General features: G+C 44.8%; 1 protein-coding gene across 1 annotated transcript in view; it reads right to left on the bottom strand.

Annotated features, from left to right (window-relative positions):
- The window catches only part of KIAA1755 (KIAA1755 ortholog), a 435,570-nt gene that overhangs the window by 244,969 nt on the left and 167,158 nt on the right, over positions 1-23,443 (bottom strand). The window contains exons 6-8 of the mRNA XM_069652397.1: positions 11,643-11,736; positions 10,516-10,602; positions 4,554-4,670 (exon numbers count right to left, since the gene is read on the bottom strand). Of these exons, the coding sequence (XP_069508498.1) occupies positions 4,554-4,670; positions 10,516-10,602; positions 11,643-11,736 (298 nt within the window). The remainder of the gene's footprint in view (positions 1-4,553; positions 4,671-10,515; positions 10,603-11,642; positions 11,737-23,443) is intronic.

The raw sequence follows: 23,443 nt of genomic DNA on the forward strand, positions 1-23,443 counted from the left end.
CGAGGGTGTAGCTGAAGTTGGTCGCAGTGTAACCCTCGAGTCGTTTTGTTATTGTTATCTAACTTTTATAAAGTGCAACTCGCTCAAAGGCCTCAGTGCGCAGCAAGACAGAGGAGAGTCAGAAACCAGAGGGGCATAAGTAACCAGGCAGATATCTAATCATTTGAATTAAAAAGAAATGTTTCAAGAGAGTGGGGAGAGAGTTCCACAAGCGAGGGGCAATGGAATCAAAAACTGTGCCACCAAAGCGCTTCAGCTTACATCTGGGAGGTTCAAGTCTGTTAGAATTGCTGGAGCGAAGTGAGAGAGAGGAACACGGACGCTTAATTTGATCCTGAAGATAGACTGGCGCTTTAACGTTAAGGCATTTGTGAGTGAGAGGCAGGACCTTATGAGTGATGCAGTGTTCAATTGGAAGCCAATGAAGGGAAATGTGTACCTCAGTACTGTGATTCCTTCTAGAGAGGCCTTGAACCACGTTATTTTGAGAAAATTGGAGCATGTCAAAGTTGGACTTAGAGGTACCTGCCAGCAGTCTGTTACCATAGTCAAGTTTGGAGTTGACCAAGGCAACAGCAAAGGAGGCAGCATTAGATTCATATAAGAAAGGTTGTATTTGCCTAATCAATCGTGTGGTATAGGCACAAGAGGCCTTGACCGGACGGGCATGTTTTTTGTAGTCTTGGACTATGCTTTCCTATTTTGCTGGTGGAGAAGCAGACGAACAAGGCTGCCTGGGACGGAAGGGGTTAAGATCTCAGCAGCATAGTTCTGGTGGGATGTCATGCTGCGAGCTTATTGGTTGGGTGGTGATGAACCTCAGCAAGGGGTGCTTTCCGGTAGAAGGAAATGGTGCATCCTCTGAGAAACTGTATGGGAGAACCTGTTTCTTTGTGCCTGGATGACTGACAGTTGACTGCACCAATGACTGTGATGGTGAATATGGTGCTTTCTGTGAGGAGAAGCAAAGAGCACTGAGACAGGTGTAGACTCATTTCAGGTGAGTGGTGGTACAAACAGAGCCCTTCAATCAGGGGAGCACCAGTTAGGATTTCTTCAGAATCTCCCTTCACCTTGTTAGAAGAGAAGAATCCAGTCACAAAGACAGGAAAATTGACATTTTGTGTGTCAATTCATAGAGAACGAGGTCCCAGGAAAGTGGCTAACTCACGCATTTAAGCATCAATGAGATATCCTAAACCCTTTCCACCAGCCTCCTCCCTCTCCACCCACTTACCCAGCTGGCCATGAGCTTTGCTGCACACCATCCCCATCCTTCAGTGCCTGGTGCCATAGCAAACAGAAAAGAGCACTTAGTCCCTTTTCCATTTGCTATGGCGGTGGCCATTTTTTATGGGTGATTGGGCTTGTGCAATACAAGCACAGCCAAACATCCTACGAAAAAAAAAACTTTAAAACTATCTGCAGAATCTCAGGATGCAAATAGCTATCACCCCCGCTATGGGGGTGTATCGTAACCCACTTCATGCCCATATCATGAGCCCTCACGTAGATGCGGTCTGGTCAGTCATAACCAGCCTGGTATGCCCCCTGAAGTGAGGGTGATAGTTATAATAGGTCTTCTAGAGTCAGTAATTGTCAATTCCCAGTGAATACACTAAGAGGAGTTTATCCTGAGGTCAGGTAGTCTCTTACTCGGCATGATCATCACTCATAATAAATTGGATCCATAAATACTATATTGCCGGCTAAATTATTAATGAATTGTACCTTTCTATGATTATGGCTGTGAGGCAATAAAGAGCGCCAATTAAATGATTGTTTGTGATGTGTTTATGGTGTGCATGATTAGTGTCAGTTGTTCACCACAATTTGGTTCCTATTGCTCATGAATCAACAGGTTGAGGCCCTTTCCTCACGTCAGAGCACTCCGCTTTTGCGGTCCACAGTTGCCATTGGGGCATGGGTAGATGCCCAAGCACAAACGTACCCCGACTTACTGTGTTTCAGGTAGCGACACTCTGGGACACTCAGGGCCTTATGCTGACCTTCAAATGAGTGGTCATGGATGAAGGGAGTGGGTGGGGGGCTTACACCCCCATCACTCTGAAAAAGAAGAGGGAGAGAGGGCTCAGGGAATCTTGGGAAGTGCCCCCTCTTGGCCCCCAAAACTCTGCTTTTAACAACTGTGACTTTTAGGGAGTAGAAAGACAGTGGTCTCCAGAATAAACAACCTCTCACACATCTTGTACAGAAGCAAGAATGGCAGTGTGCTTGGCCTGCCATCATTGAATGGATGGTACTTACTGAATAGGCTGAACAGAGTGTGGGCAATCAGACATGGTCCACTTATATCAATGTTTCAACACGGGGGTTCCCACCCTGCAGGGAGCTCCTCCATGACTCGGGGCCAGGTTGCAAGGGTCCCAGCCAAGAGCGTGAAGTTCCTGGCCGTGTATCAATGTTTAATCCTATCTGTAAGCTCGTGGGGCACAGGTTCAGGGGCCTGCCAGAGATGCTAAGTGTTCATTGGTGACCATAGGACTCTTGCAAGTTTAGCAAGAGCTTATGTACACTAATTAATGCCAGAAATCCCTTTATAACCCCACACCTTGGCCGGCATTATCCCCCTGTCTGCAAAGGGTTACTAACACCCCGAATCATAACATGAAGTCACAATGATAACCTCGGCTGCTGCAAGAAGGGTCAGGGGGTCGTGACTTTATGCTCCGAATTCCTCGTTGCCCTCTTCCTTCCTGAGAAGGACATTACGGATATTAAACATGTTCAGGTTCCAATGCTACAGATACACTCTCTTCCCTTCACCTCAGGGTCAGGCTCTGTATCCTTGGCTGCTATCCTTTTAGAAGGGACACCATGTACCTACCTGGGGGTGGGCAGTCCGTAGTAAAGGTCACCTCTGAGAGGGGCCTTCTCATGGTTAGCCAAAGCGTATATGATGCTGGTCATGAGTGATACAGAATTCCAGCAAATATTCAGGAGTCCTAGACTCAACATCTCGGGAACAGAGTGCAGAATAGCAAGCTAAGAAGTACTGTTGTTCACCAGTCAGAAGACAATACCGTTGCAGGTTATGCTTGCTCTCGGGAGGATAGTTCAGGGGCAAAGCACTCTTCTTGGAAACATGACGACATGGTGTAACACAGGTTCGATACCCGGGTTCGCGATCAGAAACCTCTGGGTATTAAGCGCGTTATAAATAACCAATTAGAATTATTGACATGTAATATTTATAGACTCGGGGAAAGGGAAAACATACATAAGATAATACCCAGCGCACTATTGGCGTACAGAAGGGTCTCCAGAATAGTATCATTCAATGAGCATCAGTCTGGCCTACAGAGGTAAATGCGCTTTTAGAAAAACAGCCTCTATGCAATGCCACATCATTCTTCAGACTAAACACTTTTGAAATAACAAAGCAACTTTCCAGCGTTAGTGGGATCTGACTCTGTTTAGAGGAATAATGAACTGTGGGTGTCATTCTCCAAAAATCAGACATCTAAAAATGGCACAGGCTGTGTCCTTTTGAAGATGCACAATTTTTGGAAAGGTGACATTCAGATGTCTGGAGGTGCGTGCCAGTGTAAAGCATGCGCTGGCCTGCCCCTTGCATACATTAGTGTCATGAGGGCACCCAGTTACTAATGAATGCATGTCCCCACATGGGTGCTGGGAGCCCATTTCATAATGGTCATTGTTGAAAGTCAAATAAATAAATGAGGCACTTCTGCCCTTGATTGAGTAATAGAAATACAATTGGGGTAGCAGTGGTTCACACTGCTGCTATCACACCAAAAGAAATGCATGAATGGGTCAGCGTTGCACACCCTCCTGCATCTCTTCCTAAGATGTGCAAGGGAACGCTTACATTTTCTGTGCATCTGATATCACCTCCCTTTTTTAAAATTCAAGATAAGATTGAAAATGCACACGGATGATGTAAGCATTCCTCCTTTGTACTTTGCATGACTGAGCAAATATGGGAGCAGCCGAATGAGTTCACCCATGACAGATTAGTGCATCCCTTTTGAGAGTTGGGCTTTAAATCTCTGATCTTAAAAACCTGTTGTGAACTTCACTGTGAGCCACCAAGTCCAGGGGCATGTTAGCCCATGAGAGATGTCGTTTATAGTGCCATACTGCAGAAGTGCAACCATAGTGCAGAAGTGCAACCATGCACACACCCAAACCCACTGATATGATGATGAGTCATTTACACTGACAGGGATTGACAGGCTCTTTAAATGGGAAACAAACAGGGGTTTAACCTACTCCTCAACCAACTCAAACGTAACTACACAGTCACTATCGCCTACTCTTTAATATTCATATATGCATATACAGTGTTCTGTATATTAGAATGAATACATAATACTTTGCGTCTACCTTCTGGAATCTCAACATTTATTAGCACATAGACTCCATTATAGACCCCTTCCAAGCATGTGCAAATGTTAGGAATGCCATCTGAGATCCCTGATATCTGAGCTCATTCCAAACATTCTCTGTGAGATCTGACATATGCACTAGCACGGCGCAGCTTAAAGAACCCATCACTAACGTATCACCTGGCAGAATTGCACCCACTCGCTGTGGCAGTACGGAAAGGTGCCACCCAGGTCCCATGTCAGCTGTCCATTGTCAACGTAGCGGCCTAAACCCTTTGGCGACGTCAGCACCTCAACCTGAAAAAGAAAATCACTGGTGAGTCTTAGCGTCGGCTGAATGGTTGGCTAGGCATGGTGGGCGGGTTAAAGAAGGCTGATGCCATGCTTGGCATTCCTTAACAGGACAGCATGGTGATAGCCACCAGGATATATGTGGCCTGGATGGACACATGTCAGGATGATGTGGGCGTGATTTGGATCTCGCTCAGCGGTAATGCAAGGTAGTGGGATAAATAATTACTCTAAAAATGGGTTTCTGTGATGGACTGCATTTTGAAATATGGATATATAATTAGAAGAGGGTGATGTGAGCTGCGTCAAGTCCCACAAGCACAATGTGATGGAGTCTTGAATTAAATTGACTAAACTTGAAATCAGCTGTTTTACAGCTCAGTGGCTTGGTTATGGACACATCATGGACACATCCGAAAATGGTTCTGGGGGATTTGATGTTCATCAAGTAGTTAATTTCTGATAACTATGAATAGCTATACATCTGTTACATTATCATAAGCAAATTCTTAAAAAAACACACACAATCTTTACACAGTACAAATAACATTCATATTAACTAATCAAAGATGCACTTTAAAATGATTCAAATTAGGTTACATAAAAACTACCTACATCCCTGTTTTGAGGGTGCACAATATGCTTCCGATCCTATAGCCTGCAGTAGTTCTGCTTTGTTATATTTACATAGTGTAGCTCTTTCTTCTACATTCCCTCCATGTGGCACCATGTCTCTAGATACATAGGAATATATGAACCTATAATCTTAGCTGATGAGTCTATACGGGTGATCGGTCAGCAAAAGCCAGGATTACCCAGCCACCTTTTTTTAAAAATATTGGGACTTTTATCCCCTCTTCACAAGATTGTGGCATCTTGAGAGTTTATATAAATGGCTTTTAATGTTTGCCATTAGTAGTGCTGATCAACTACAATGCCTTTGGAAGGATCCAAAGCAGGTCACCTAGGACTGGGAGCTTTTCCGACTTTTGACTATTAATTATCTTTAGGACCACTTCTTCCATCATTTTGACTGCCAAGGTGTACAAATTGTTATTGTGGACCCAAGTTGGAATTGATTCAGTGGCATCTTCATCCATGTTATAAAAGGGTCTGGGGAGGTCCATGCGCTTCTCTCCATAGATCGAAGTTGATAGAGAGGTTTCATTTCTTAATGTTGGGAAAGACATTTAAGCCCCAACACGGGGAAGAGATTTACACTGCACAAAGTGCAAAAGTCCCCAGTGTGGTACAGTCGAAAGGCGATGTAGACACTTAAACATGGGATTCAATGTAGTTAGCGGATTGGAGTGTTACTTTGTATTCACAGATTACATTTACAGTAGGTGGTAACTTTATTAGTATAATGCACAATGTATTGAGCGATGTACCAAGTTGACGTGGGGAGACAGAGTCATTCTGAACATTGTACATGTGAGGGTTTGTCAAAGGCTTACAATGTAAAAACATTATAGTATATGAAGACATCGTGGAACGTGCAAGGGTTTTTCACTCAGTTTAAAAGACCATGTAAGTTGCAGAATTTGTTGTTATGCACAGAAGGGGATTTTTGGCTGGCCTAGAGGGCAGCATGACCGAGGTCATGATTGAGGAATGGAAGCGAGCCCCATATGGCCGGCTGTGATAATTTCGCAGAGGAGAGCAGGATGCAAAAACATGTTATCAGAGTCTTTATGGTTAGATTGAATTGTAGATACAAGAGGCAATTTCCTTGGGCGCACGTAGGCTCTTGCATGGCAGGGTGAAGGAAGGCTTATTTAATAAACCACATGCTGACCAGTGGTTTTTATGGGCCCAGAAGCAGATAACCAGGTTGTGGGTTAAAGATTATATGGTCTTAGATGGCAGTGGCAAGTAAGGCTATGTGTGGTGATGACGGAAAAATAATACAAAAATACCAGCAGGTTTGAATTCTATTGTTGTTCCTAAGGAATAATAGCCCTGTACAATCGCCATCTGAGTTAATGGGTTTCAATCACATGGTATGAATAATAATAAACTTGGCTATTTATTACCAATATATGTATCATGTGGAAATACGTCATGTCTGGCAATGGAAGAAGATCGCATGTCAAAAGGGGTGTGTCTACCTTATGAAAGTATCCTATGGGAATGTTATAGTTAGGGGGATTACGTTTTTGTATTAGTGTTACCCAATGGAGGGTTGGGCAATGATTTTGTAACAAAATATGTGAGATTATGTAAATTGTTTAAACTGTATATAATCTGCTAATTTGTATTGCTCTGAGAACTGGGTTCGTTTTCAGCTCTACGAACTGACTAGCCCCTCTGGATCTTAAGCATGCAATAAACCTGTTTTCTGACATAAGTGGATTTGGCTCTTCATGGAAGCTATACCTTTGCATTGGAAGCATTCAGGTCCCAACATTTCCTAGGCTGTATGCAACTAATACCCAGAACTTTTTAGGATCCTTTAAACACTCTGCTATTTCTCCTTCCGGAACTGTACTTTAGCCTCCATTTTTGCCTGAACGGTTATTTTACATTTTCTTCTTGCCTCTCTGATCTCAACTAAATCGTTTTTTAAGTTTGGAGTTTTGTGAACTTGAAAATCCTTGACCAACAATTGTGCGGACAAGGGCAAATCAAGTATATTTTGCGTAACTGATTCATAGCCTTCCACATTACTGTCTACCAAATAGTCATGGGACAGACATGTCAATTTATTTTCTCAATTGAGTTATAATCAGAGAGGACGACATATCAATTTATTTTCTTGATTGAGTTATAACCTGGGAGGAAATAGTTCCTTCTTCTAATAAGCCTCAGGCGAACCAGCTTCAGTTAAAGCCAGTGTTGAGCCATCCCATTTATGTGGATTGTATATCCTCACCCCTTAACCATGAATTCTCATGGTTAAGGTTAGGCTGGTCATAATTACTCTACACTCTTTTTATAACCCCCATATCTTTCCTTAGATGCCAACAGCCCACACAAAAAAAGAAATAATCAATAAAGATGGTATATTTGGTGCTACTCAAAGTATTCCGTGCAGGAGAATCTAAAATGGGCTGCTGGTTCCCTATTCTGAAATTAAATGTTGCTTCTAGCTAACAAAAAAAAGCTTTAAACCAGTAATATGCTACCTTTTTATAACCATTTCCATCTGTGAAGTTCTCATTATCTCATTTTCAATTGAGTCATATAAATGCACACTCACACCTATGCTGTCTAGCGTTAACATTGCTTCCAACAATTATTAGTGAGTGACAGTGTTTTTCCTCTATGTAATCACTGCATAGGGAGTTCAAATAATAATAAAATAATAATAATAATAATAATTAGGCATTTATATAGCGCTACGAACCCTCAGGTATCTGAGCGCTGCTTATTATTACCCACGGTGTGTGGTGCTCATTTATCGACCTCGGAAGGATGAAACGCTGAGTTTGGCGCTGCCGGGATTCGAACCTGCATTCGCAGTCTCTGCACTGATGTCAAAGCGAGCGCTCTACTCGCTGTGCCACTTGACCGGCTATATATCTAATTCGGACAAACAGTCTAAAGGTTTAACAAAAAGGTTATTATATAAGATGATAAAAATCAACACAGTTAGAGATTTGCTCTGGCAATGAGCAACTTAAATTTAAGATTGGGAATACTGTAATTATCTAAGCTTAAAATGGTTGCAACACAAATGCGTAAAAAAAAAAACTATTCAGAATTATGCCCACTCCTTGAGAGGGTTGCCGGAGCATGGAGGAATTCAAAATGTTTAAATATAAGCAGTCCACTTGCAAGGTCTCCTCAAAGAGTATTATATCACAAGATTGGAGGAAAAACTCCAGTATGCCACACCCTCTTTGTTTTACGTCCCCAACACATTCCATGGGCTAATTCTTAATATTTGGCAGCCTCTCCTCAATGCTTCATGTTGCTCATGCCTCACCTATGACTTTCTATTAAGCTTCTCTTTCTACAGTTGTTTTACCTCTGTATGTACTAGTCAGTCGACCTCATCCAGGTGATCTCCGGCACACAGAGGAACCAATCTTGTTGATGTCTTGATTGAGAATATATTATGATCCTTGTTCTGTTGGGAATTATTAGGCAGATAATCTTGGGGTGGTATTAAAAATAGCTCCTAAATTAAGGTTTAAAAGGATCCTTTGATCTGTACATTTGCTGGGGATTGAAATTGCATAGTGGAAGGGGATATACCATCACCATTGATGACTTCCCTGTCATTATATGCTGTCAATTTAATGTGGACTCAACCATCCCAGGATCATTAAAATTCTAAATCCATCCGTTAGGTCTTTTGGATGGCTTCAAAGCCATTGCACTGCTGGGGTTGTCGATGGACAAATTAGCAGTTTATTTGCTATTAGCCTACTTGTTCAAAAAACATTTGACCTTTTACTTTTGACAGATTTTCTTTGATCATTTTCTTGGTCGAAATTTGGTCGAATTTAATTAAATATATATATATATATATATATGGCTTGGGTAATGGGAATAGGTGGGGAGGGTTGCAGGGGGTGGGGCTCCCCCCGCTTTTTTGATAAAAAACCCCCAACAAAATCAATCATATATGAAAAGATGAAATATTTTCAACCAAGTAGACCTAAACTGTTTATTTGGTCATTGCTCTATTGGGGTGTTTCCGGAGTTTTGTGAGCTGGTTGGTTGGCTTTGTTGTTTTAGAGTGAGCTTTTCAGGCTTTGTGAGTATGCCTGAGAGGGACCCCTAGTTTGTTAGTTATTTGACCAGTTTGTACTAGAGCAAATTTGGGCAGTTTGAATTGAAAGAAATTGTGAATGGGCATGGCTTCGAATTAATTGATTTTTTAATTAAGTGGTTCTTGATTCTCAGTGACAGTGTTATCTTTCTGTGAGGAAACAGAAAGGATTGATTGCAATAGCACTGGAGCACTGACTTTCAGAAGGACACGAGGGGAGTAGATTAGAAAAGGCTTTAAATTGTAAAGCGGACTGTGGCAGGAGATACGTGACCTCTTCATATGACAGTTTATCTCCTAATTTTCCTTAAAGGCTTCTGCTAGTTTGCCCTTAATTTGGCAGCTTCCCTCAAAGTACTGTCGGGATTGCTGCGGGCTGCTGGATACTTTTTTTACACCTGCTCTTGTGTGTTGCCGTGCATGAACTTTTTTTCAAACTATATGGAATTGGCGGAAGTAGATGCTAGAGTTCAAAGGCTCTATCAGCAAACCCCTAAGCAAACCTCACCCCCATGAAGGACTGCTGCAACTGCCCAGACTGCTGCTCATTTAGCCGCCCGTAGCTGCTTGTACTGCCATGCACGTCAGCAGTTATTCGAAGTACATGGAGGTGGGAGGGAACTAGAGCAGGTCTGAGAGTTTACAGTTTTATTTTCACCACAAACCTCCTCAGCAGTCTCCTCCCCCAGTAGAGAGTGCTGGGATTAACCCAGAAGGATTGACCCTTTGCTGCCCTTGGCATAGAGCATATGGACAGGGTTAAGAATGATTACAATGTAATGCGCTCTGGATTTAGATTTGGTTCAGAGTACTGTGCGCAGGATTTAGAGTTTAGGCTCGACAATACATTCTGGGTTAGGGCAGGGAAGGCAGGATTTAAATTTGATAACAGTAGTATGGTCTTCATTAAGAAATGGGACAGTGCAATGTGGGATGTATCCAACACCGAAGAATGGTAATGAGAAATGTATATGACACTTGTGAAAAGAGCTTGGGTAAGCTCTTGGCCAGGCAATCCAAAAACTAGATGATGTCAGTTGTACAAAAGTCTTTAATCATATTGTTGAAAAACAGGTGATCAGCATGCATGTAGTAGACGAGGTGTGTGGGAGAACATGAAGAGCCTACCTGCAGCCCGGGTATCCTCTCGATGAGGCCGGCAGCCTCCTTCTCTACCAGGACCAGCCAGGTGCTGATGAGGCCTGGAGCTGACACCTAAAGACAAGAGGAGGACACAGCAGTAGCAAGGATAGTGGGAGCAAGAAATCACCACACACCAACCACATTTATCAGACAGCTTATTAAATTCTCCGTAACACCATCCCTGGCCTCTCGATATAACAAAACCATACACAACAAAGCATTGCACACACTCAGCTAGCACATATCCATCACATGCTAGTAGCTATTATGTCTTTTTCATAGGCACACAGCAAGCCATGCCTCCTAACACACTACGGCCCTCATTAGGACCCTGGCGGAGTGGGTTTCCGCCAGCGCTAATCGCGGCGGACCCGTCCGCCGTACTACGAGTTCCCTTAGCGCCATGTAGGTTTTCTCCACCTGGTTTTACCGGGCGGAGAAAACCATGGCGCTAAGGGACCTCGTTGTTAATTACGCCGCCGTACTTTACGGCGGCGTAATTAACTCCTTCCCCACTCCCATTATACCCTATGGGGCAAGAATGGGAATGGGGAAGGGTAAAATGGGGATTGGGGATTTACCGCTCCGCCAAGGTCGGCATGGGGTGGTAAATCCGCCAACCCCCATGGCGCTATCGGCGGCTTTCCGCCATGCTCCGCGGTGCATTTAGCACCGCGGATTCCGCCAGGGTCGTAATGAGGGCCTACATCCTCATTCCCATAACACACATGCACACAAACACGCTTCTTTCCTTCTACACACATGCCATCGGGTCATCTGTGTATAACCTTTGCCCAAAGCGCCCTCATTCTTCCGAGTGCAGTTGTTTCATTGCCTGCATCACCTCAAGCGTATTCATATAGCGAGCAACTTCATCAATAGATTCCTCTCTGCTGAAACAAGTCCACGGATTCAGTACACAATGTGTTAACCGGTTGCACCAGCTTGACAATAGCTGTGCTTCGTAACTAGTCCAGCCCTTTTGCAGGCAAATATGTGACAGTATTCCAAAGCAGTGCCCTGTCTTGCCATTAAGCATGCAGCCTTCTTTTTCCAGCACTGCACGCTCATGCTTCCGCATGCAGTGCTGATCTTTCTGTCATGGCACTTACCTGCACAGTTCGAAGAGCTGAGTATAGTGCGGCCGGTGGGAGTTTTTGCCTGGCATCTACGACAATGAGCAGACCTAGGCTCTTCACATCCTTTCTGTGAAAAGACAAACGCCACTTAAGGAATCACTGGCTGAACTCATAGGAGTTTGAGCACGCAACCCCAGCCCCTACTTGTTAACCACGGAATCCTTGACATTTAAACACAGAGAGAAAGTCATTTTCTCTTACAAGGTTTGCACTGATTCAAGGGGACTATCTCCCTTTTTGGCACTAGAACAAAGACATGTGATACTGGCAGAGACTGAAGAAGTCCATCGTCTATGCTTGATACTTGTGCAGAGTGAAGAATTTCCTCTCCATATCTGTCGTTAGTGCAGAGTTAGGGGTGCCACATTACTAAAACGTGCTGGGACAGCCTACGGTGGTCCAAGTACCTGAAAGACAGTAGCACAGTATGAGGAGGTTCAAGTCCCTGCTGCACACCAGCACAGACAGAAGAGATCCACATCCCTGACTGATGCTAGCACAGGATGAGGAGGTTCAGTTCCCTGCTGCACACCAGCACAGACAGAAGAGGCCCACATCCCTGACTGACAATAGCACAAGATGAGGAGGTTCAATTTCCTGCTGCACACCAGCACAGACAGAAGAGATCCACATCCCTGACTGACACTAGCACAGGGTGAGGAGGTTCAAGTCCCTGCTGCACACCAGCACAGACAGAAGAGATCCACATCCCTGACTGGTGCTAGCACAGGATGAGGAGGTTCAGTTCCCTGCTGCACACCAGCACAGACAGAAGAGGCCCACATCCCTGACTGACAATAGCACAAGATGAGGAGGTTCAAGTTCCTGCTGCACACCAGCACAGACAGAAGAGGTCCACATCCCTGACTGACACTTGCACAGGGTGAGGAGGTTCAAGTCCCTGCTGCACACCAGCACAGACAGAAGAGGCCCGCATCCCTGACTGACACTAGCACAGGGTGAGGAGGTTCAAGTTCCAGCTGCACACCAGCACAGACAGAAGAGATCCACAACCCTGACCGGTGCTAGCACAGGATGAGGAGGTTCAGTTCCCTGCTGCACACCAGCACAGACAGAAGAGGCCCACATCCCTGACTGACACTAGCACAGGATGAGGAGGTCCAAGTTCCTGCTGCACACCAGCACTACCACTAGCACAGGATGAGGAGGTTCAAGTCCCTGCTGCACACCAGCACAGACGGAAGATGCTCACATCCCTGACTGACACTAGCACAGGACAAGGAGGTTCAAGTTCCTGCTGCACACAAGCACAGACACAAGAGGTCCACATTGCTGACTGAGACTAGCACAGGATGAGGAGGTTCAAGTCCCTGCTGCACACCAGCACAGACCGAAGAGATCCACATCCCTGCACAGACAGAAGAGGTCTACATCACTGACTGACACTAGCACGGGATGAGGAGGTTCAAGTCCCTGCTGCACACCAGCACAGACAGAATAGGCCCACATCCCTGACTGACACTAGCACGGGATGAGGAGGTTCAAATTCCTGCTGGACACCAGCAGAGACAGAAGAGGTCCACATCCCTGCACAGACGGATGAGGTCCGCATACCTGACTGACACTAGCACAGGATGAGGAGGTCCAAGTTCCTGCTGCACACCAGTACAGACAGAATAGGACCACATCCCTGACTGACACTAGCACAGGACGAGGAGGTTCAAGTCCCTGCTGCACACCAGCACAGAAAGAAGAGGCCCACATCCCTGACTGGCACTAGCACAGGATGAGGAGGTTCAAGTCCCTGCTGCACACCAGCACAGACAGAAGAGGTCCACATCTCTTCACAGACAGAAGAGGTCTACATCACTGACTGACACTAGCACAGGATGAGAAGGTTCAAATACCTGCTGCACACCAGCACAGTTAGAAGAGGCCCACATCCCTGACTGACAATAGCACAGGATGAGAAGGTTCAAATTCCTGCTGCACACCAGCACAGACAGAAGCGGTCCACATCCCTGCACAGACAGAAGAGGTCCACATCCCTGACTCACACTAGCACAGAATGAGGAGGTTCAAGTTCCTGCTGCACACCAGCACAGACAAAAGAGGTCCACATCCCTGACTGACTACCACAGGATGAGGAGGTTCAAGTCCCTGTTGCTCACCAGCACAGTTAGAAGAGGTCAACATCCCTGACTGACACTAGCACAGGATGAGGAGGTTCAAATTCCTGCTGCACACCAGCACAGACAGAAGAGGTCCACATCCCTGCACAGACAGAAGAGGTCCACATCCCTGACTGACGCTAGCACAGGATGAGGAGGTTCAAGTCCCTGCTGCACACCAGCACAGAAAGAAGAGGCCCACATCCCTGCACAGACAGAAGAGGTCCACATCCCTGACTGACACTAGCACAGGATGAGGAGGTTCAAGTCCCTGCTGCACACCAGCACAGACAGAAGGGGTCCACATCCCTGACTGACACTAGCACAGGATGAGGAGGTTCAAGTCCCTGCTGCACACCAGCACAGACAGAAGGGGTCCACATCCCTGATGGCACTAGCACAGGATGAGGAGGTTCAGGGCCCTGCTGCACACCAGCACAGACAAAAGAGGTCCACATCCCTGACTGACACTAGCACTAACAGAGGAAGTTCACATTCATATCTGATACTGGTAGAGACACAATAGGTTCATTTTAATTCTTGACAACAGCACAATGTGAGACCACTACAGCTTCAGAAGGGCCACATCCCATCTACAAGAGCAAAGGTTGAGTATGTTCGAGTCCCTGCCAGACATGAGCCCCTGCCCATGTCTTTCAAGTATATGCCAGATACTCGGACAGGTGGAAGAGGTTCAAGTCCCTGCTGGACCAGAGGCGTAGCCGGGATTGTCTAACAAGTAGGGCTTGAAGCTAATGCAGTTGAGCCCACTACAGTGAAATTGACATCTGTAAATGCCCACACAGAACTGCTGAGTGGGCATGTACAGGTTTTGGGTGGGCCTTGCCCACTCAGGCCCTACCCTGTCTATGCCTCTGTGCTGGACTCGACCTCAAACAGAGTAAGTCCACTTCCCCACCTGACAGTAGCACAGACTGATGAAGACCATCACCATGCATGATACTACCACAAACCGAAGTCATACACAGAAGCAATGAATATCACTGGCTGACCGTAGCACAGGCTGAGGCAGCCCATCACCCTGTTTCACCTTAGCACATACTGAGGACAACCAATGTCCTCCTGGAAACAGTTACAAGCTGGGGAAATGAACAGCCCTCCCAAGGAACAAACACAGACCAGGAAACATACAGTCTTGCAGAACCAAAGCAGAGATTGAAGAAGCCTTGTAAATGCAGAAAGACAGAGTCCATGCATTCCTCTTCCTGAAATGAGCAAAGCCATATAATCTGTGACTGCAGAAGTCTTATTTAAGGGAGGTGTAAACAAGACACAACCCAGTATGCCAGACATGTGTATCTTCTCATAGCAAAATGCCTGGCAGCAGATCCCTTTTTGTACGACGAGGTGCCATTGTTGCGCAACTTGGCAATGAGGCGTAACAGGGAGGAAAGAACGCATATAATGGAAATCCCTAAGAACCGGAGGAAACCAATTGGTGTGTTTGATGTATAGGCACCATACAGATGTTCAATAAATAAAATAACAACAATATGAATGTCTCCTGCTGCGGGATACAACCCTACTAAATTATGACATCCCATTGAATGGAGATGTGTGGTACAGAGGGAACTTGCTGGGTTCCGCGAGGGGATGGAGTGGCTAATGGCTACAAATTTAGCACAACAGCTGGCGGGAAACACAGCAGAATCTGCCCTTTGTATGCCTTCAGAAAGCTCTCTGCACTGTCAGAAGTAGTCCGGTGCCCACTGAGACACATCGGGAAGCAGTGATTGGACAAGTGATCCTGGAGAGTGATGAAGTCAAATTATAATGAATCGGTGGAGGTACTAGTGATATCCCGGGGCCCTGCTAATGCAACAAAGTACCATCTTTAGAAACTGCTGCCCCCTTGCCAAGATGTTTAGAAGTAAGATACATGATAATGACCATTGTTGATACGGCAAAGCCTCATGCACACTTTCCGGCCGTGTAAACCCCTGGTAAAGAGGCGGAGGATGGAATTGAGCTAGTGCTGGGGATCAGGTTACATCTGGATCCATTTTACCAGGCCGAGGATCGCCTGGATCTCTCCAAGCACTATTGGAGGGCAAGCTCTTATTGACCCTGTATGAAATAACGGGCGTAAAATAGATAATACTGAGATGCTGGAAATCAAAGTCTAGACCGAAGGTGGGATTGTGGATCTCTGAACTCCAAAGGCTGGCTCCCAGGAGAAGAAGTCTTCAGTCCATGAAATTTCCAAGGAAAAATATAACAGTATTTGGATGTACTTTACAGATATATGAGTGGATTAACAACTGTGCACTGTTACTGAAAGGTATGTGATGCACCCTCTCAATCCCATCTCCACAACCCACCTCCTCTTTTGCCAGCATGCTGTTCCCTACAGCATTTCCCTCTTCTCTGGCCTCTACCACCCCCACACCTCCCCTTTATGTCTCTCTTTTCCCTTCCCTATGATAGGTGCTTAATGTGGATGGTAACTGGTTGGTTGTATGCATTACACTGCACCAGTGTTTAGTTATATGTCACTATCACTGCTGTATTATCTTTGATGCTATAATGAAGTCTTTTAAAACACAAAGTATTATCATAAGCTTATTGCAGTCAAAATACTCTATGAAAAGGAATGATATATTTCATGCTTTCTGTGGCTGTGAAAAGTGTTATGTTCTTTTATTGGGTTTAATATTTTTCAAAAACCCCAGAACACCGCGGAGCGGTGAGCGGAGCTGCGAGCCGAGGTGTGAGCCAGTCTGCGGCAGTCCTGCAACCAGCCCACATCATTGTGTGAGGAAGTTCGTTTTTTTTTTTCAAAAACCCCAGAACACCGCGGAGCGGTGAGCGGAGCTGCGAGCCGAGGTGTGAGCCAGTCTGCGGCAGTCCGCTGCAGACGCGCAGCAAGCGTAAAATGGAACCCGAGGTACGGCCAGAAGCACGACCGCTGCTAGTGATCCCACCATCGGAGCGGGAGCCGGCAGGAGTGGACGAGCCTTTGCTGCCTCCCAACATCATCCCGGAAAGGGAACCAACAACACCAACAGAGCACGGGAGAGATGATCCAGCATTAAACCTGAAACGGACCAGAGGTAAGCCGTCAACGAGGACTCAGTTGAAACCTCAGAAACTCTCACAGACAGGTTTACCGGCACTATGGGCGCAGTCGCTGTTGCCATTGAGTAGGCAAACGACAAAGGAGTATCCACCGGAGGCCAACCAACAGCCTTCGGATCTGGTGGACCACGTAGACCTCGTGTGGCAATCCGGGGGGGTCAATCGAGTACCCCGAGAGTTTCGCCCGGAAGGAGCATTCGCCAATGAGGCTGAGGAGATGGATCAGGTGACGGATGTGAGGATTCAGAGGGAATCAACAGACGAGAGAGGCAGCATGCTCGTCCAGCCCGCCTATGCCGCTGCTGGGGGCTCGCACACCGTCTTGACGACGAGAGGTGAGGATGCTTTGGCTATCGGAGGATGGCCAGCATCGGCACCTTCGCGGGGCCACAGCGGTGTAGTGGGGGGGGGTGGTCAGATCGGAGAGGTGGACGGAACCTCGACAAACCCGGAGGGTAAACTCCCGGGGAAAATTACAACAAAGGAACAGGACCTCCATCTTGAGCAAACGGGGGAAGATCCAAAGGGACCCGTAGGAGAGAGGCCATCCTGTCAAAAAACTGGTGAAATTGGGGAAACTACAACAAACAAATCAGACTTGGTGCAGAACACACTAAACGTCAAAGCGATGATCCACTCAACTTATAAAGAGCAGATTTCTGATCAAAGCAAATCCGCCAGATCAAAGAGGAGACAATTAGACAGAGAAACTCCAAAAGCCAATAAAAGATCAGGAGAGATAAGCTTCGCGGAATCACTATCAGAAAGTGACGAAGTGTTTATAGACAGTGAAACAACAGGCACAAACAGCAGACAAACCGATCAGGAAGACTCAACTAAGGAAACAGACTACGAGCAAGTAAAAACAAGCCGCAACCAACAAAAAAAGAAAAAAACGAAATCGAAGAAAAATCAGTCCCCGCGAAAGAAGACCACACCTCAACTAAACAAGAAGACTTTGAAAAATCAAAATCAGAGGAGTAGAGTGGAAGGAAATGCGATAAAAACAAAAAAACTCGCAACCACAAAGCTGCCGGCACCACTATTATCGTGCTCCTTAAAAACCTTCTTTACGCAACAGTTCAAACGAAAATTAACAGTGGACTCGGAGGTATCTGACGCAGAAATGTTAGAAGTGTTGCAAGAAACTATGCCAGGGTCGAAAGTAAGAAGAACAGTGGAAACCCCAACCAAGGTCGGAGGGTTGAATAAACATGAAACCCAAACTCAGATCAGTAACCTAGAGTCTCCAGGTACAGAGCCTCAGTTGGACCGAGAAAACAATTCCCGGGACCCAATGATTATAAAAAAAACAGCGGCAGAAGGGATCAACGGAGGGGAGTCAGAGGCGACTGAAGTACGCCGTATCCACAGCCACCCTGTGAAGGAAAAACAAAATCTATCCCAAACAAATAAGGAAAAAGACATACGGTTGGCGTGGACGCAACCCCACCAGACTGCAGGACTTCAAACCTCCCCAGAGACTGAAACAAGCAACGAAGCCATAAATCAAGACCTGAGAGCAACCGGGCAGAGCCAACAAGTAACAGATCAGGCTAACATCTCTCAAATGGACTGCCTGGGTCCTCAGACTCGGGAGACGCCAAAAAAAACAGAAAAACCACAGTCATCACAAAAAAATCGACGGTTAAGCGACATTGCCATGGCTATTCATAAAGATTCGTCAACCAAAAAACCGGACATGACCACAATCATGTCGGCAATGTCTATTGTTCTAACACCTTTTTGCAAGCTATATGAAGCACTAAAAGAAGAAATCCAGGACAACACAGCAATGCTCTCTAATATGATAGCAAAAATGGCGCATGTAGAAAGCTATATAACAGCAGTAGAAGCACAAAAAAGTATTCAAGAGATCCTGTGGGAAAATAAAATCGAGACTCTAGAAAGGAAAATCGAACTGCTGGAGAAACAAAAAAATAACCCGCAAACAACACAAGATTTAAAAGGGGACAAGCATGTGGTAGACAAATTTAAAAAATTAGATTATGAGATGAATGGCCTGGAGGTCATTACAGAGAAGAGCTCAGTAATTCCATCATCGACTCAAAATAAATCAGCTATACCGAGAGCTTCACATACATTCTCATCGGAGGCTAGAGCAAAACCACCACATCTAGCCAAAAGTCAAAACAAAATAGAGATGAAAAAAGATGACATCCAAACTCTTGATGCCCAGCCCCCTCAGACGCCCTCAGATCGGAGATCACCTAGGACGGTGGAAGAATTCATCTTAGATTCAGCATTGATGAACATATCACAACATGACAAACAAATCCAAACTACCACGAAGTCACAGGAGTTAACAGCTGCCACGATAGACAAGTTAAAGAATGATGAAACAAGCAACAAAGAAGGAGAAAGATCGCTGAGTAATGATGAAGAAACATGGGTGCTTGTGAAGCGAAGGGAAAAATTGCCCGAAAAAAGAGATGTTAGAGATTATAACAGTAAAAATCAGAAAGACAACAAAGCATCACCACAAAGAGTGAGGCGAAGAAGCAGAAGTACCCCGAGAAAACAAGTTCAAGCGAGGCGAAGAAGCAGAAGTACCCCGAGAAAACAAGCTCAAGTGAGGGGAAATGGGAAAACGACAACAGAAGAAAGAGGTAAAACCCGATTGTTCAAACTTGAGCAACAAGTCATCAAAGAAGACTTTTTAATTTTAAACAGGCCAACAGTTCTGCAGATCCTGAAAAAATCGAAAACGCTCAGGGACCTCAGAACAAAGGACCTAGACTTGGTCGAACCGTACCACAGGGGTAAGATGGCAAAAGCATTTTTCCATGTAAAAGCGGGGAGTATAACGCACCTGGACAAATCAGTGTTTGAAGAGCTGAAAGATATGGGCTTCCACTTGAGAGAGCTAACACACCCACAGCGGGAAGAGCGAAGCAGAAATCCAACAAAAATAAACGATCAGAGCAGACATTACCATTCAAAAACTGAAAGGCTGTATTCTCATAAGCGATGGAACGAAAAGAGGGACATCAAGTACGTTCGTGAAGACCCAAAAGATAGCCGAAGAAATGGGCCGCTGAATTGGGAGGGAGCCTCCAAGTGGGGAAACAGTAAAGCACGTTTGAGTAGCCTCCAAGAAAGTAGTAGTGACCCACAGGAACGGAGACCTACCAATAGAAGCAGAGAAAATGAGAAATACACACAACAATTCAAACATTTCGGAAGAGAAATAATGGCTCAAAAGAGTTCACCTAAAACACAAGAATCAAGATCGCCGAGAGGTCCGTGGGATTGGTTTACATCCACCTGGTCAAAGAAATCACAAAAATAGCAACAAATAGGACGGAGTCCCGAGACTTTGTCGTCGGCCCCCATCTTAGAGGAACGGCCCGAACAAAACCACTACAAGGTAGGCTCATGGAACACCAGAGGGCATAATCATTTAACAGTACCGGGGGATGTAAATCTGGGTTCACTTGATATAATATGCCTTCAAGAGACGTGGCTACTTGAGAAACCCTCACTGGACGGATTCTGCTTGGAAACATCTGCTGCAATTAGAGGTCCTTTAGGAAGACCATCGTCTGGCTTGCTTACAGCCATCAAAAACGGATTAGGACTGGAACCTCCAAAGAAATGGAGTGAAGCATACGAAATGCTGGTGACCCTTTCCACATGGTCTCCCCCCAGGGAAAAGGGAAATGGCACCACAAGAAACACCTTAGCAATTATAAATTGCTATTGGAATCCCCAGCGGACAACAACAAAGGCTTTCTGTGCAAGAATGAGTGCGACTATTGACCAGCTCTACGAAGATTTCGACGATATCGAGATCATGATATGCGGCGACTTAAACGCCAATTGCAATGAAGAAATAGAGAGAACAGAAACAACTGCAACACAAGAACGGGGAAAAGCCTGGATGAAAGTAACAAGCGATAGAGACTTACAAAACATAGCGACACTCTTCCCAAATCAACTGAACATCCCGACTTGGGAAAGGGGAGAATCAAAAGCAACCCTAGATTACATCTTTGTATCATCTGGACTGGCAGCGAATATAGTGAGCTTTAAAGTGCTGAAAACGAACAACAGCGACCATAACTTACTTATTTGTAAGTGGAATGGCCGGAGACCAACTAAAGTGGTATATAAAGCCACACTTGAAACAAATGTGCAACAAACCCGTCTACGTATAACGGAGGCAAATATTCAACAAATAAAATAAGCATGGGATAAAAAAATAAGAGCAAATCAACAAACAAAAACAATTGAGAAACCGGATTATCTACCACTTCTAATACCATACCGGAAACCAATAGTCGCTAGAAAGAAGCCTGTACCACAGGCCGCCCACGCATACAACAAAGAACTTGTAGAACAAAGGAAACTAGGGCGGCAATTAAAAAGAAAGGCAAAAAAAACAAATCAGGCACAAGACTGGCTAAACTGGAAATTGGAAGTAAAAAGATACACTGCCTGGAGAAAACAAACAAAAGCAACACAATACCAGTTGGACGCAGAAGAAATGATGAAAAAACTGATCACCAATAAATCTAGCGACTTCTGGTTTTTAATTAAAAAAAGTAACACATCATACAACGTAACACCTACAAATGCAGTATCAGAAGTAAAATGGATGGAGTACATTTTGAATGAATTTGAGGAACCTCAGAAACTGACAAAAGTTCAGAAATCTGTAACAAACTCGACTTGGGTGTCGGTAGCCAATGTGGAGGACATTGAAAAAAAAATAAGAAGCTTGAAATCATCTAGAGCACCCGGCCCGGGCGGATTGACAAACACCATCCTAAAAGAATTCCCTAAAGACTGGGCAAAAGTGATTGGAAAGATTTTCGAGATCTGTGAACAATCCCATCAAATTCCAGATACTTGGCTAAAAGCAGTCATCGTCCCAATATATAAGAAAGGTAGTCGGGAGGACCCCGCTAATTATAGACCGATTGCTTTATTAGACATTCTGGGAAAGATCTTTTCATCCCTCATCCTGGACCATCTGAGGATATGGGAAAGGTCATCAAAATCGAAAGACATATTACAAACAGGCTTCCAGAAAAACGGAACGACAGCAATCAACATTCTGATAATAAACATTTTCAAAGCAAAAATCAAAGAAGGAGCACCAAAAATATATCTGGCCTTTGTGGACATGTCAAAAGCATTCGACAAAGTGGACAGAAACATGCTTTGGGGAAAATTGAATGGGTGGGGATGCCCAAGATCACTGTTAGATCCACTAATCGCCCTGCACTCAAATACAACGGTAAGAGTGAAATTAAACCAACAGGGAATTCTCTCGGAGGAAATTCAAGTAAAAAGAGGCGTAAAACAGGGTTGTCCTCTTGCGCCCGCACTTTTTATCGCCTTTCTGGGAGATTTGCAATACTCGGAAAATGAGATCAGAACGTTCCCTCCGAAACTAGGGAAAACTCATATTCCCCGTCTCCTATATGCGGACGACGTGATTCTTATCGACCAGACCAAAGTGGGTTTACAACGAAAATTAACAAACTTGAAAAAATACACAGATGAAAACCTTCTGGAGATAAATAGAAATAAAACAAAAATCATGATCCTTGAGAAACATAGAAAGAACCCAACAACCAAGGAGGCATGGTATCTGGACGACATAAAAATTGAAAAAGTAAAAAATATCAGATATCTAGGGTTTGAAATAGACAATACAAAAACAGACAAAGCTATGCAAACAGTACTCTGGGACAAAGTGAAGAGCTTGATAGCACAAATGAGAACAATAGACAAGAAATTTGGCAAATTCACCTTAACTCCGGCAATCAACTTCTATAAAATGAAAGTAGTGCCCTCGCTAACAAGCGGTATGGAAGCCTCTCTCTGTATTCCGGAGAACATTTGGAATAAGATAGAAGGTATGGTCTGGAGATCTGTTTTGGGATTGCCCAAATCAACGGCAATTGCGGCCATTAGAAGGGAACTTGGGCTAACGTCTTTGGCTTCGATAGTCGACGTTAGCGCAATGAGGTTATTTAGAAAAATCATTCTGGCAGACTCCCTCCCGATCTACGCTGTAGTTAAAGAAGAAATGATAAACGGGAATTGCACGATATTTAGAAATTGGGCCGAAACTAGAAAAGAAAGACTGTCGCAAATAATGTGCACGGAAACAGATTTAAAAGAAAATCCAGACAAAATCAAGCGGAAAATGCAGGAAATGGACTGGATTAAAACAATAGAAATAGCAGCAGACAACAAATTGCTACAGCATCTTCCACCTACATGCAACAAATTAAAGGTACCTATAAAATACGTCAGCAAATTTCCAGAAAAGAAAAAAAGACACTTGTTTATGAAAGCGAGACTAAATACACTTCACACAAAGCAAATACTCGCCATCCGTGGTTTGGTGGAAAACCAAGCATGCAGGTTATGTAAAAATGTGGACACCGTGGAAACGATTAGGCACCTGGTTTTAAACTGTCCATACACCAAACAGAACAGAATCACTTATCTATCTCCGTTGATTACAAATCCTTGGATGTTCGAAGAGGATAACATATGGAA

Source organism: Ambystoma mexicanum, chromosome 3p (assembly GCF_040938575.1).
Source record: "Ambystoma mexicanum isolate Mex_15411 chromosome 3p, UKY_AmexF1_1, whole genome shotgun sequence".
NCBI lineage: Eukaryota > Metazoa > Chordata > Amphibia > Caudata > Ambystomatidae > Ambystoma > Ambystoma mexicanum.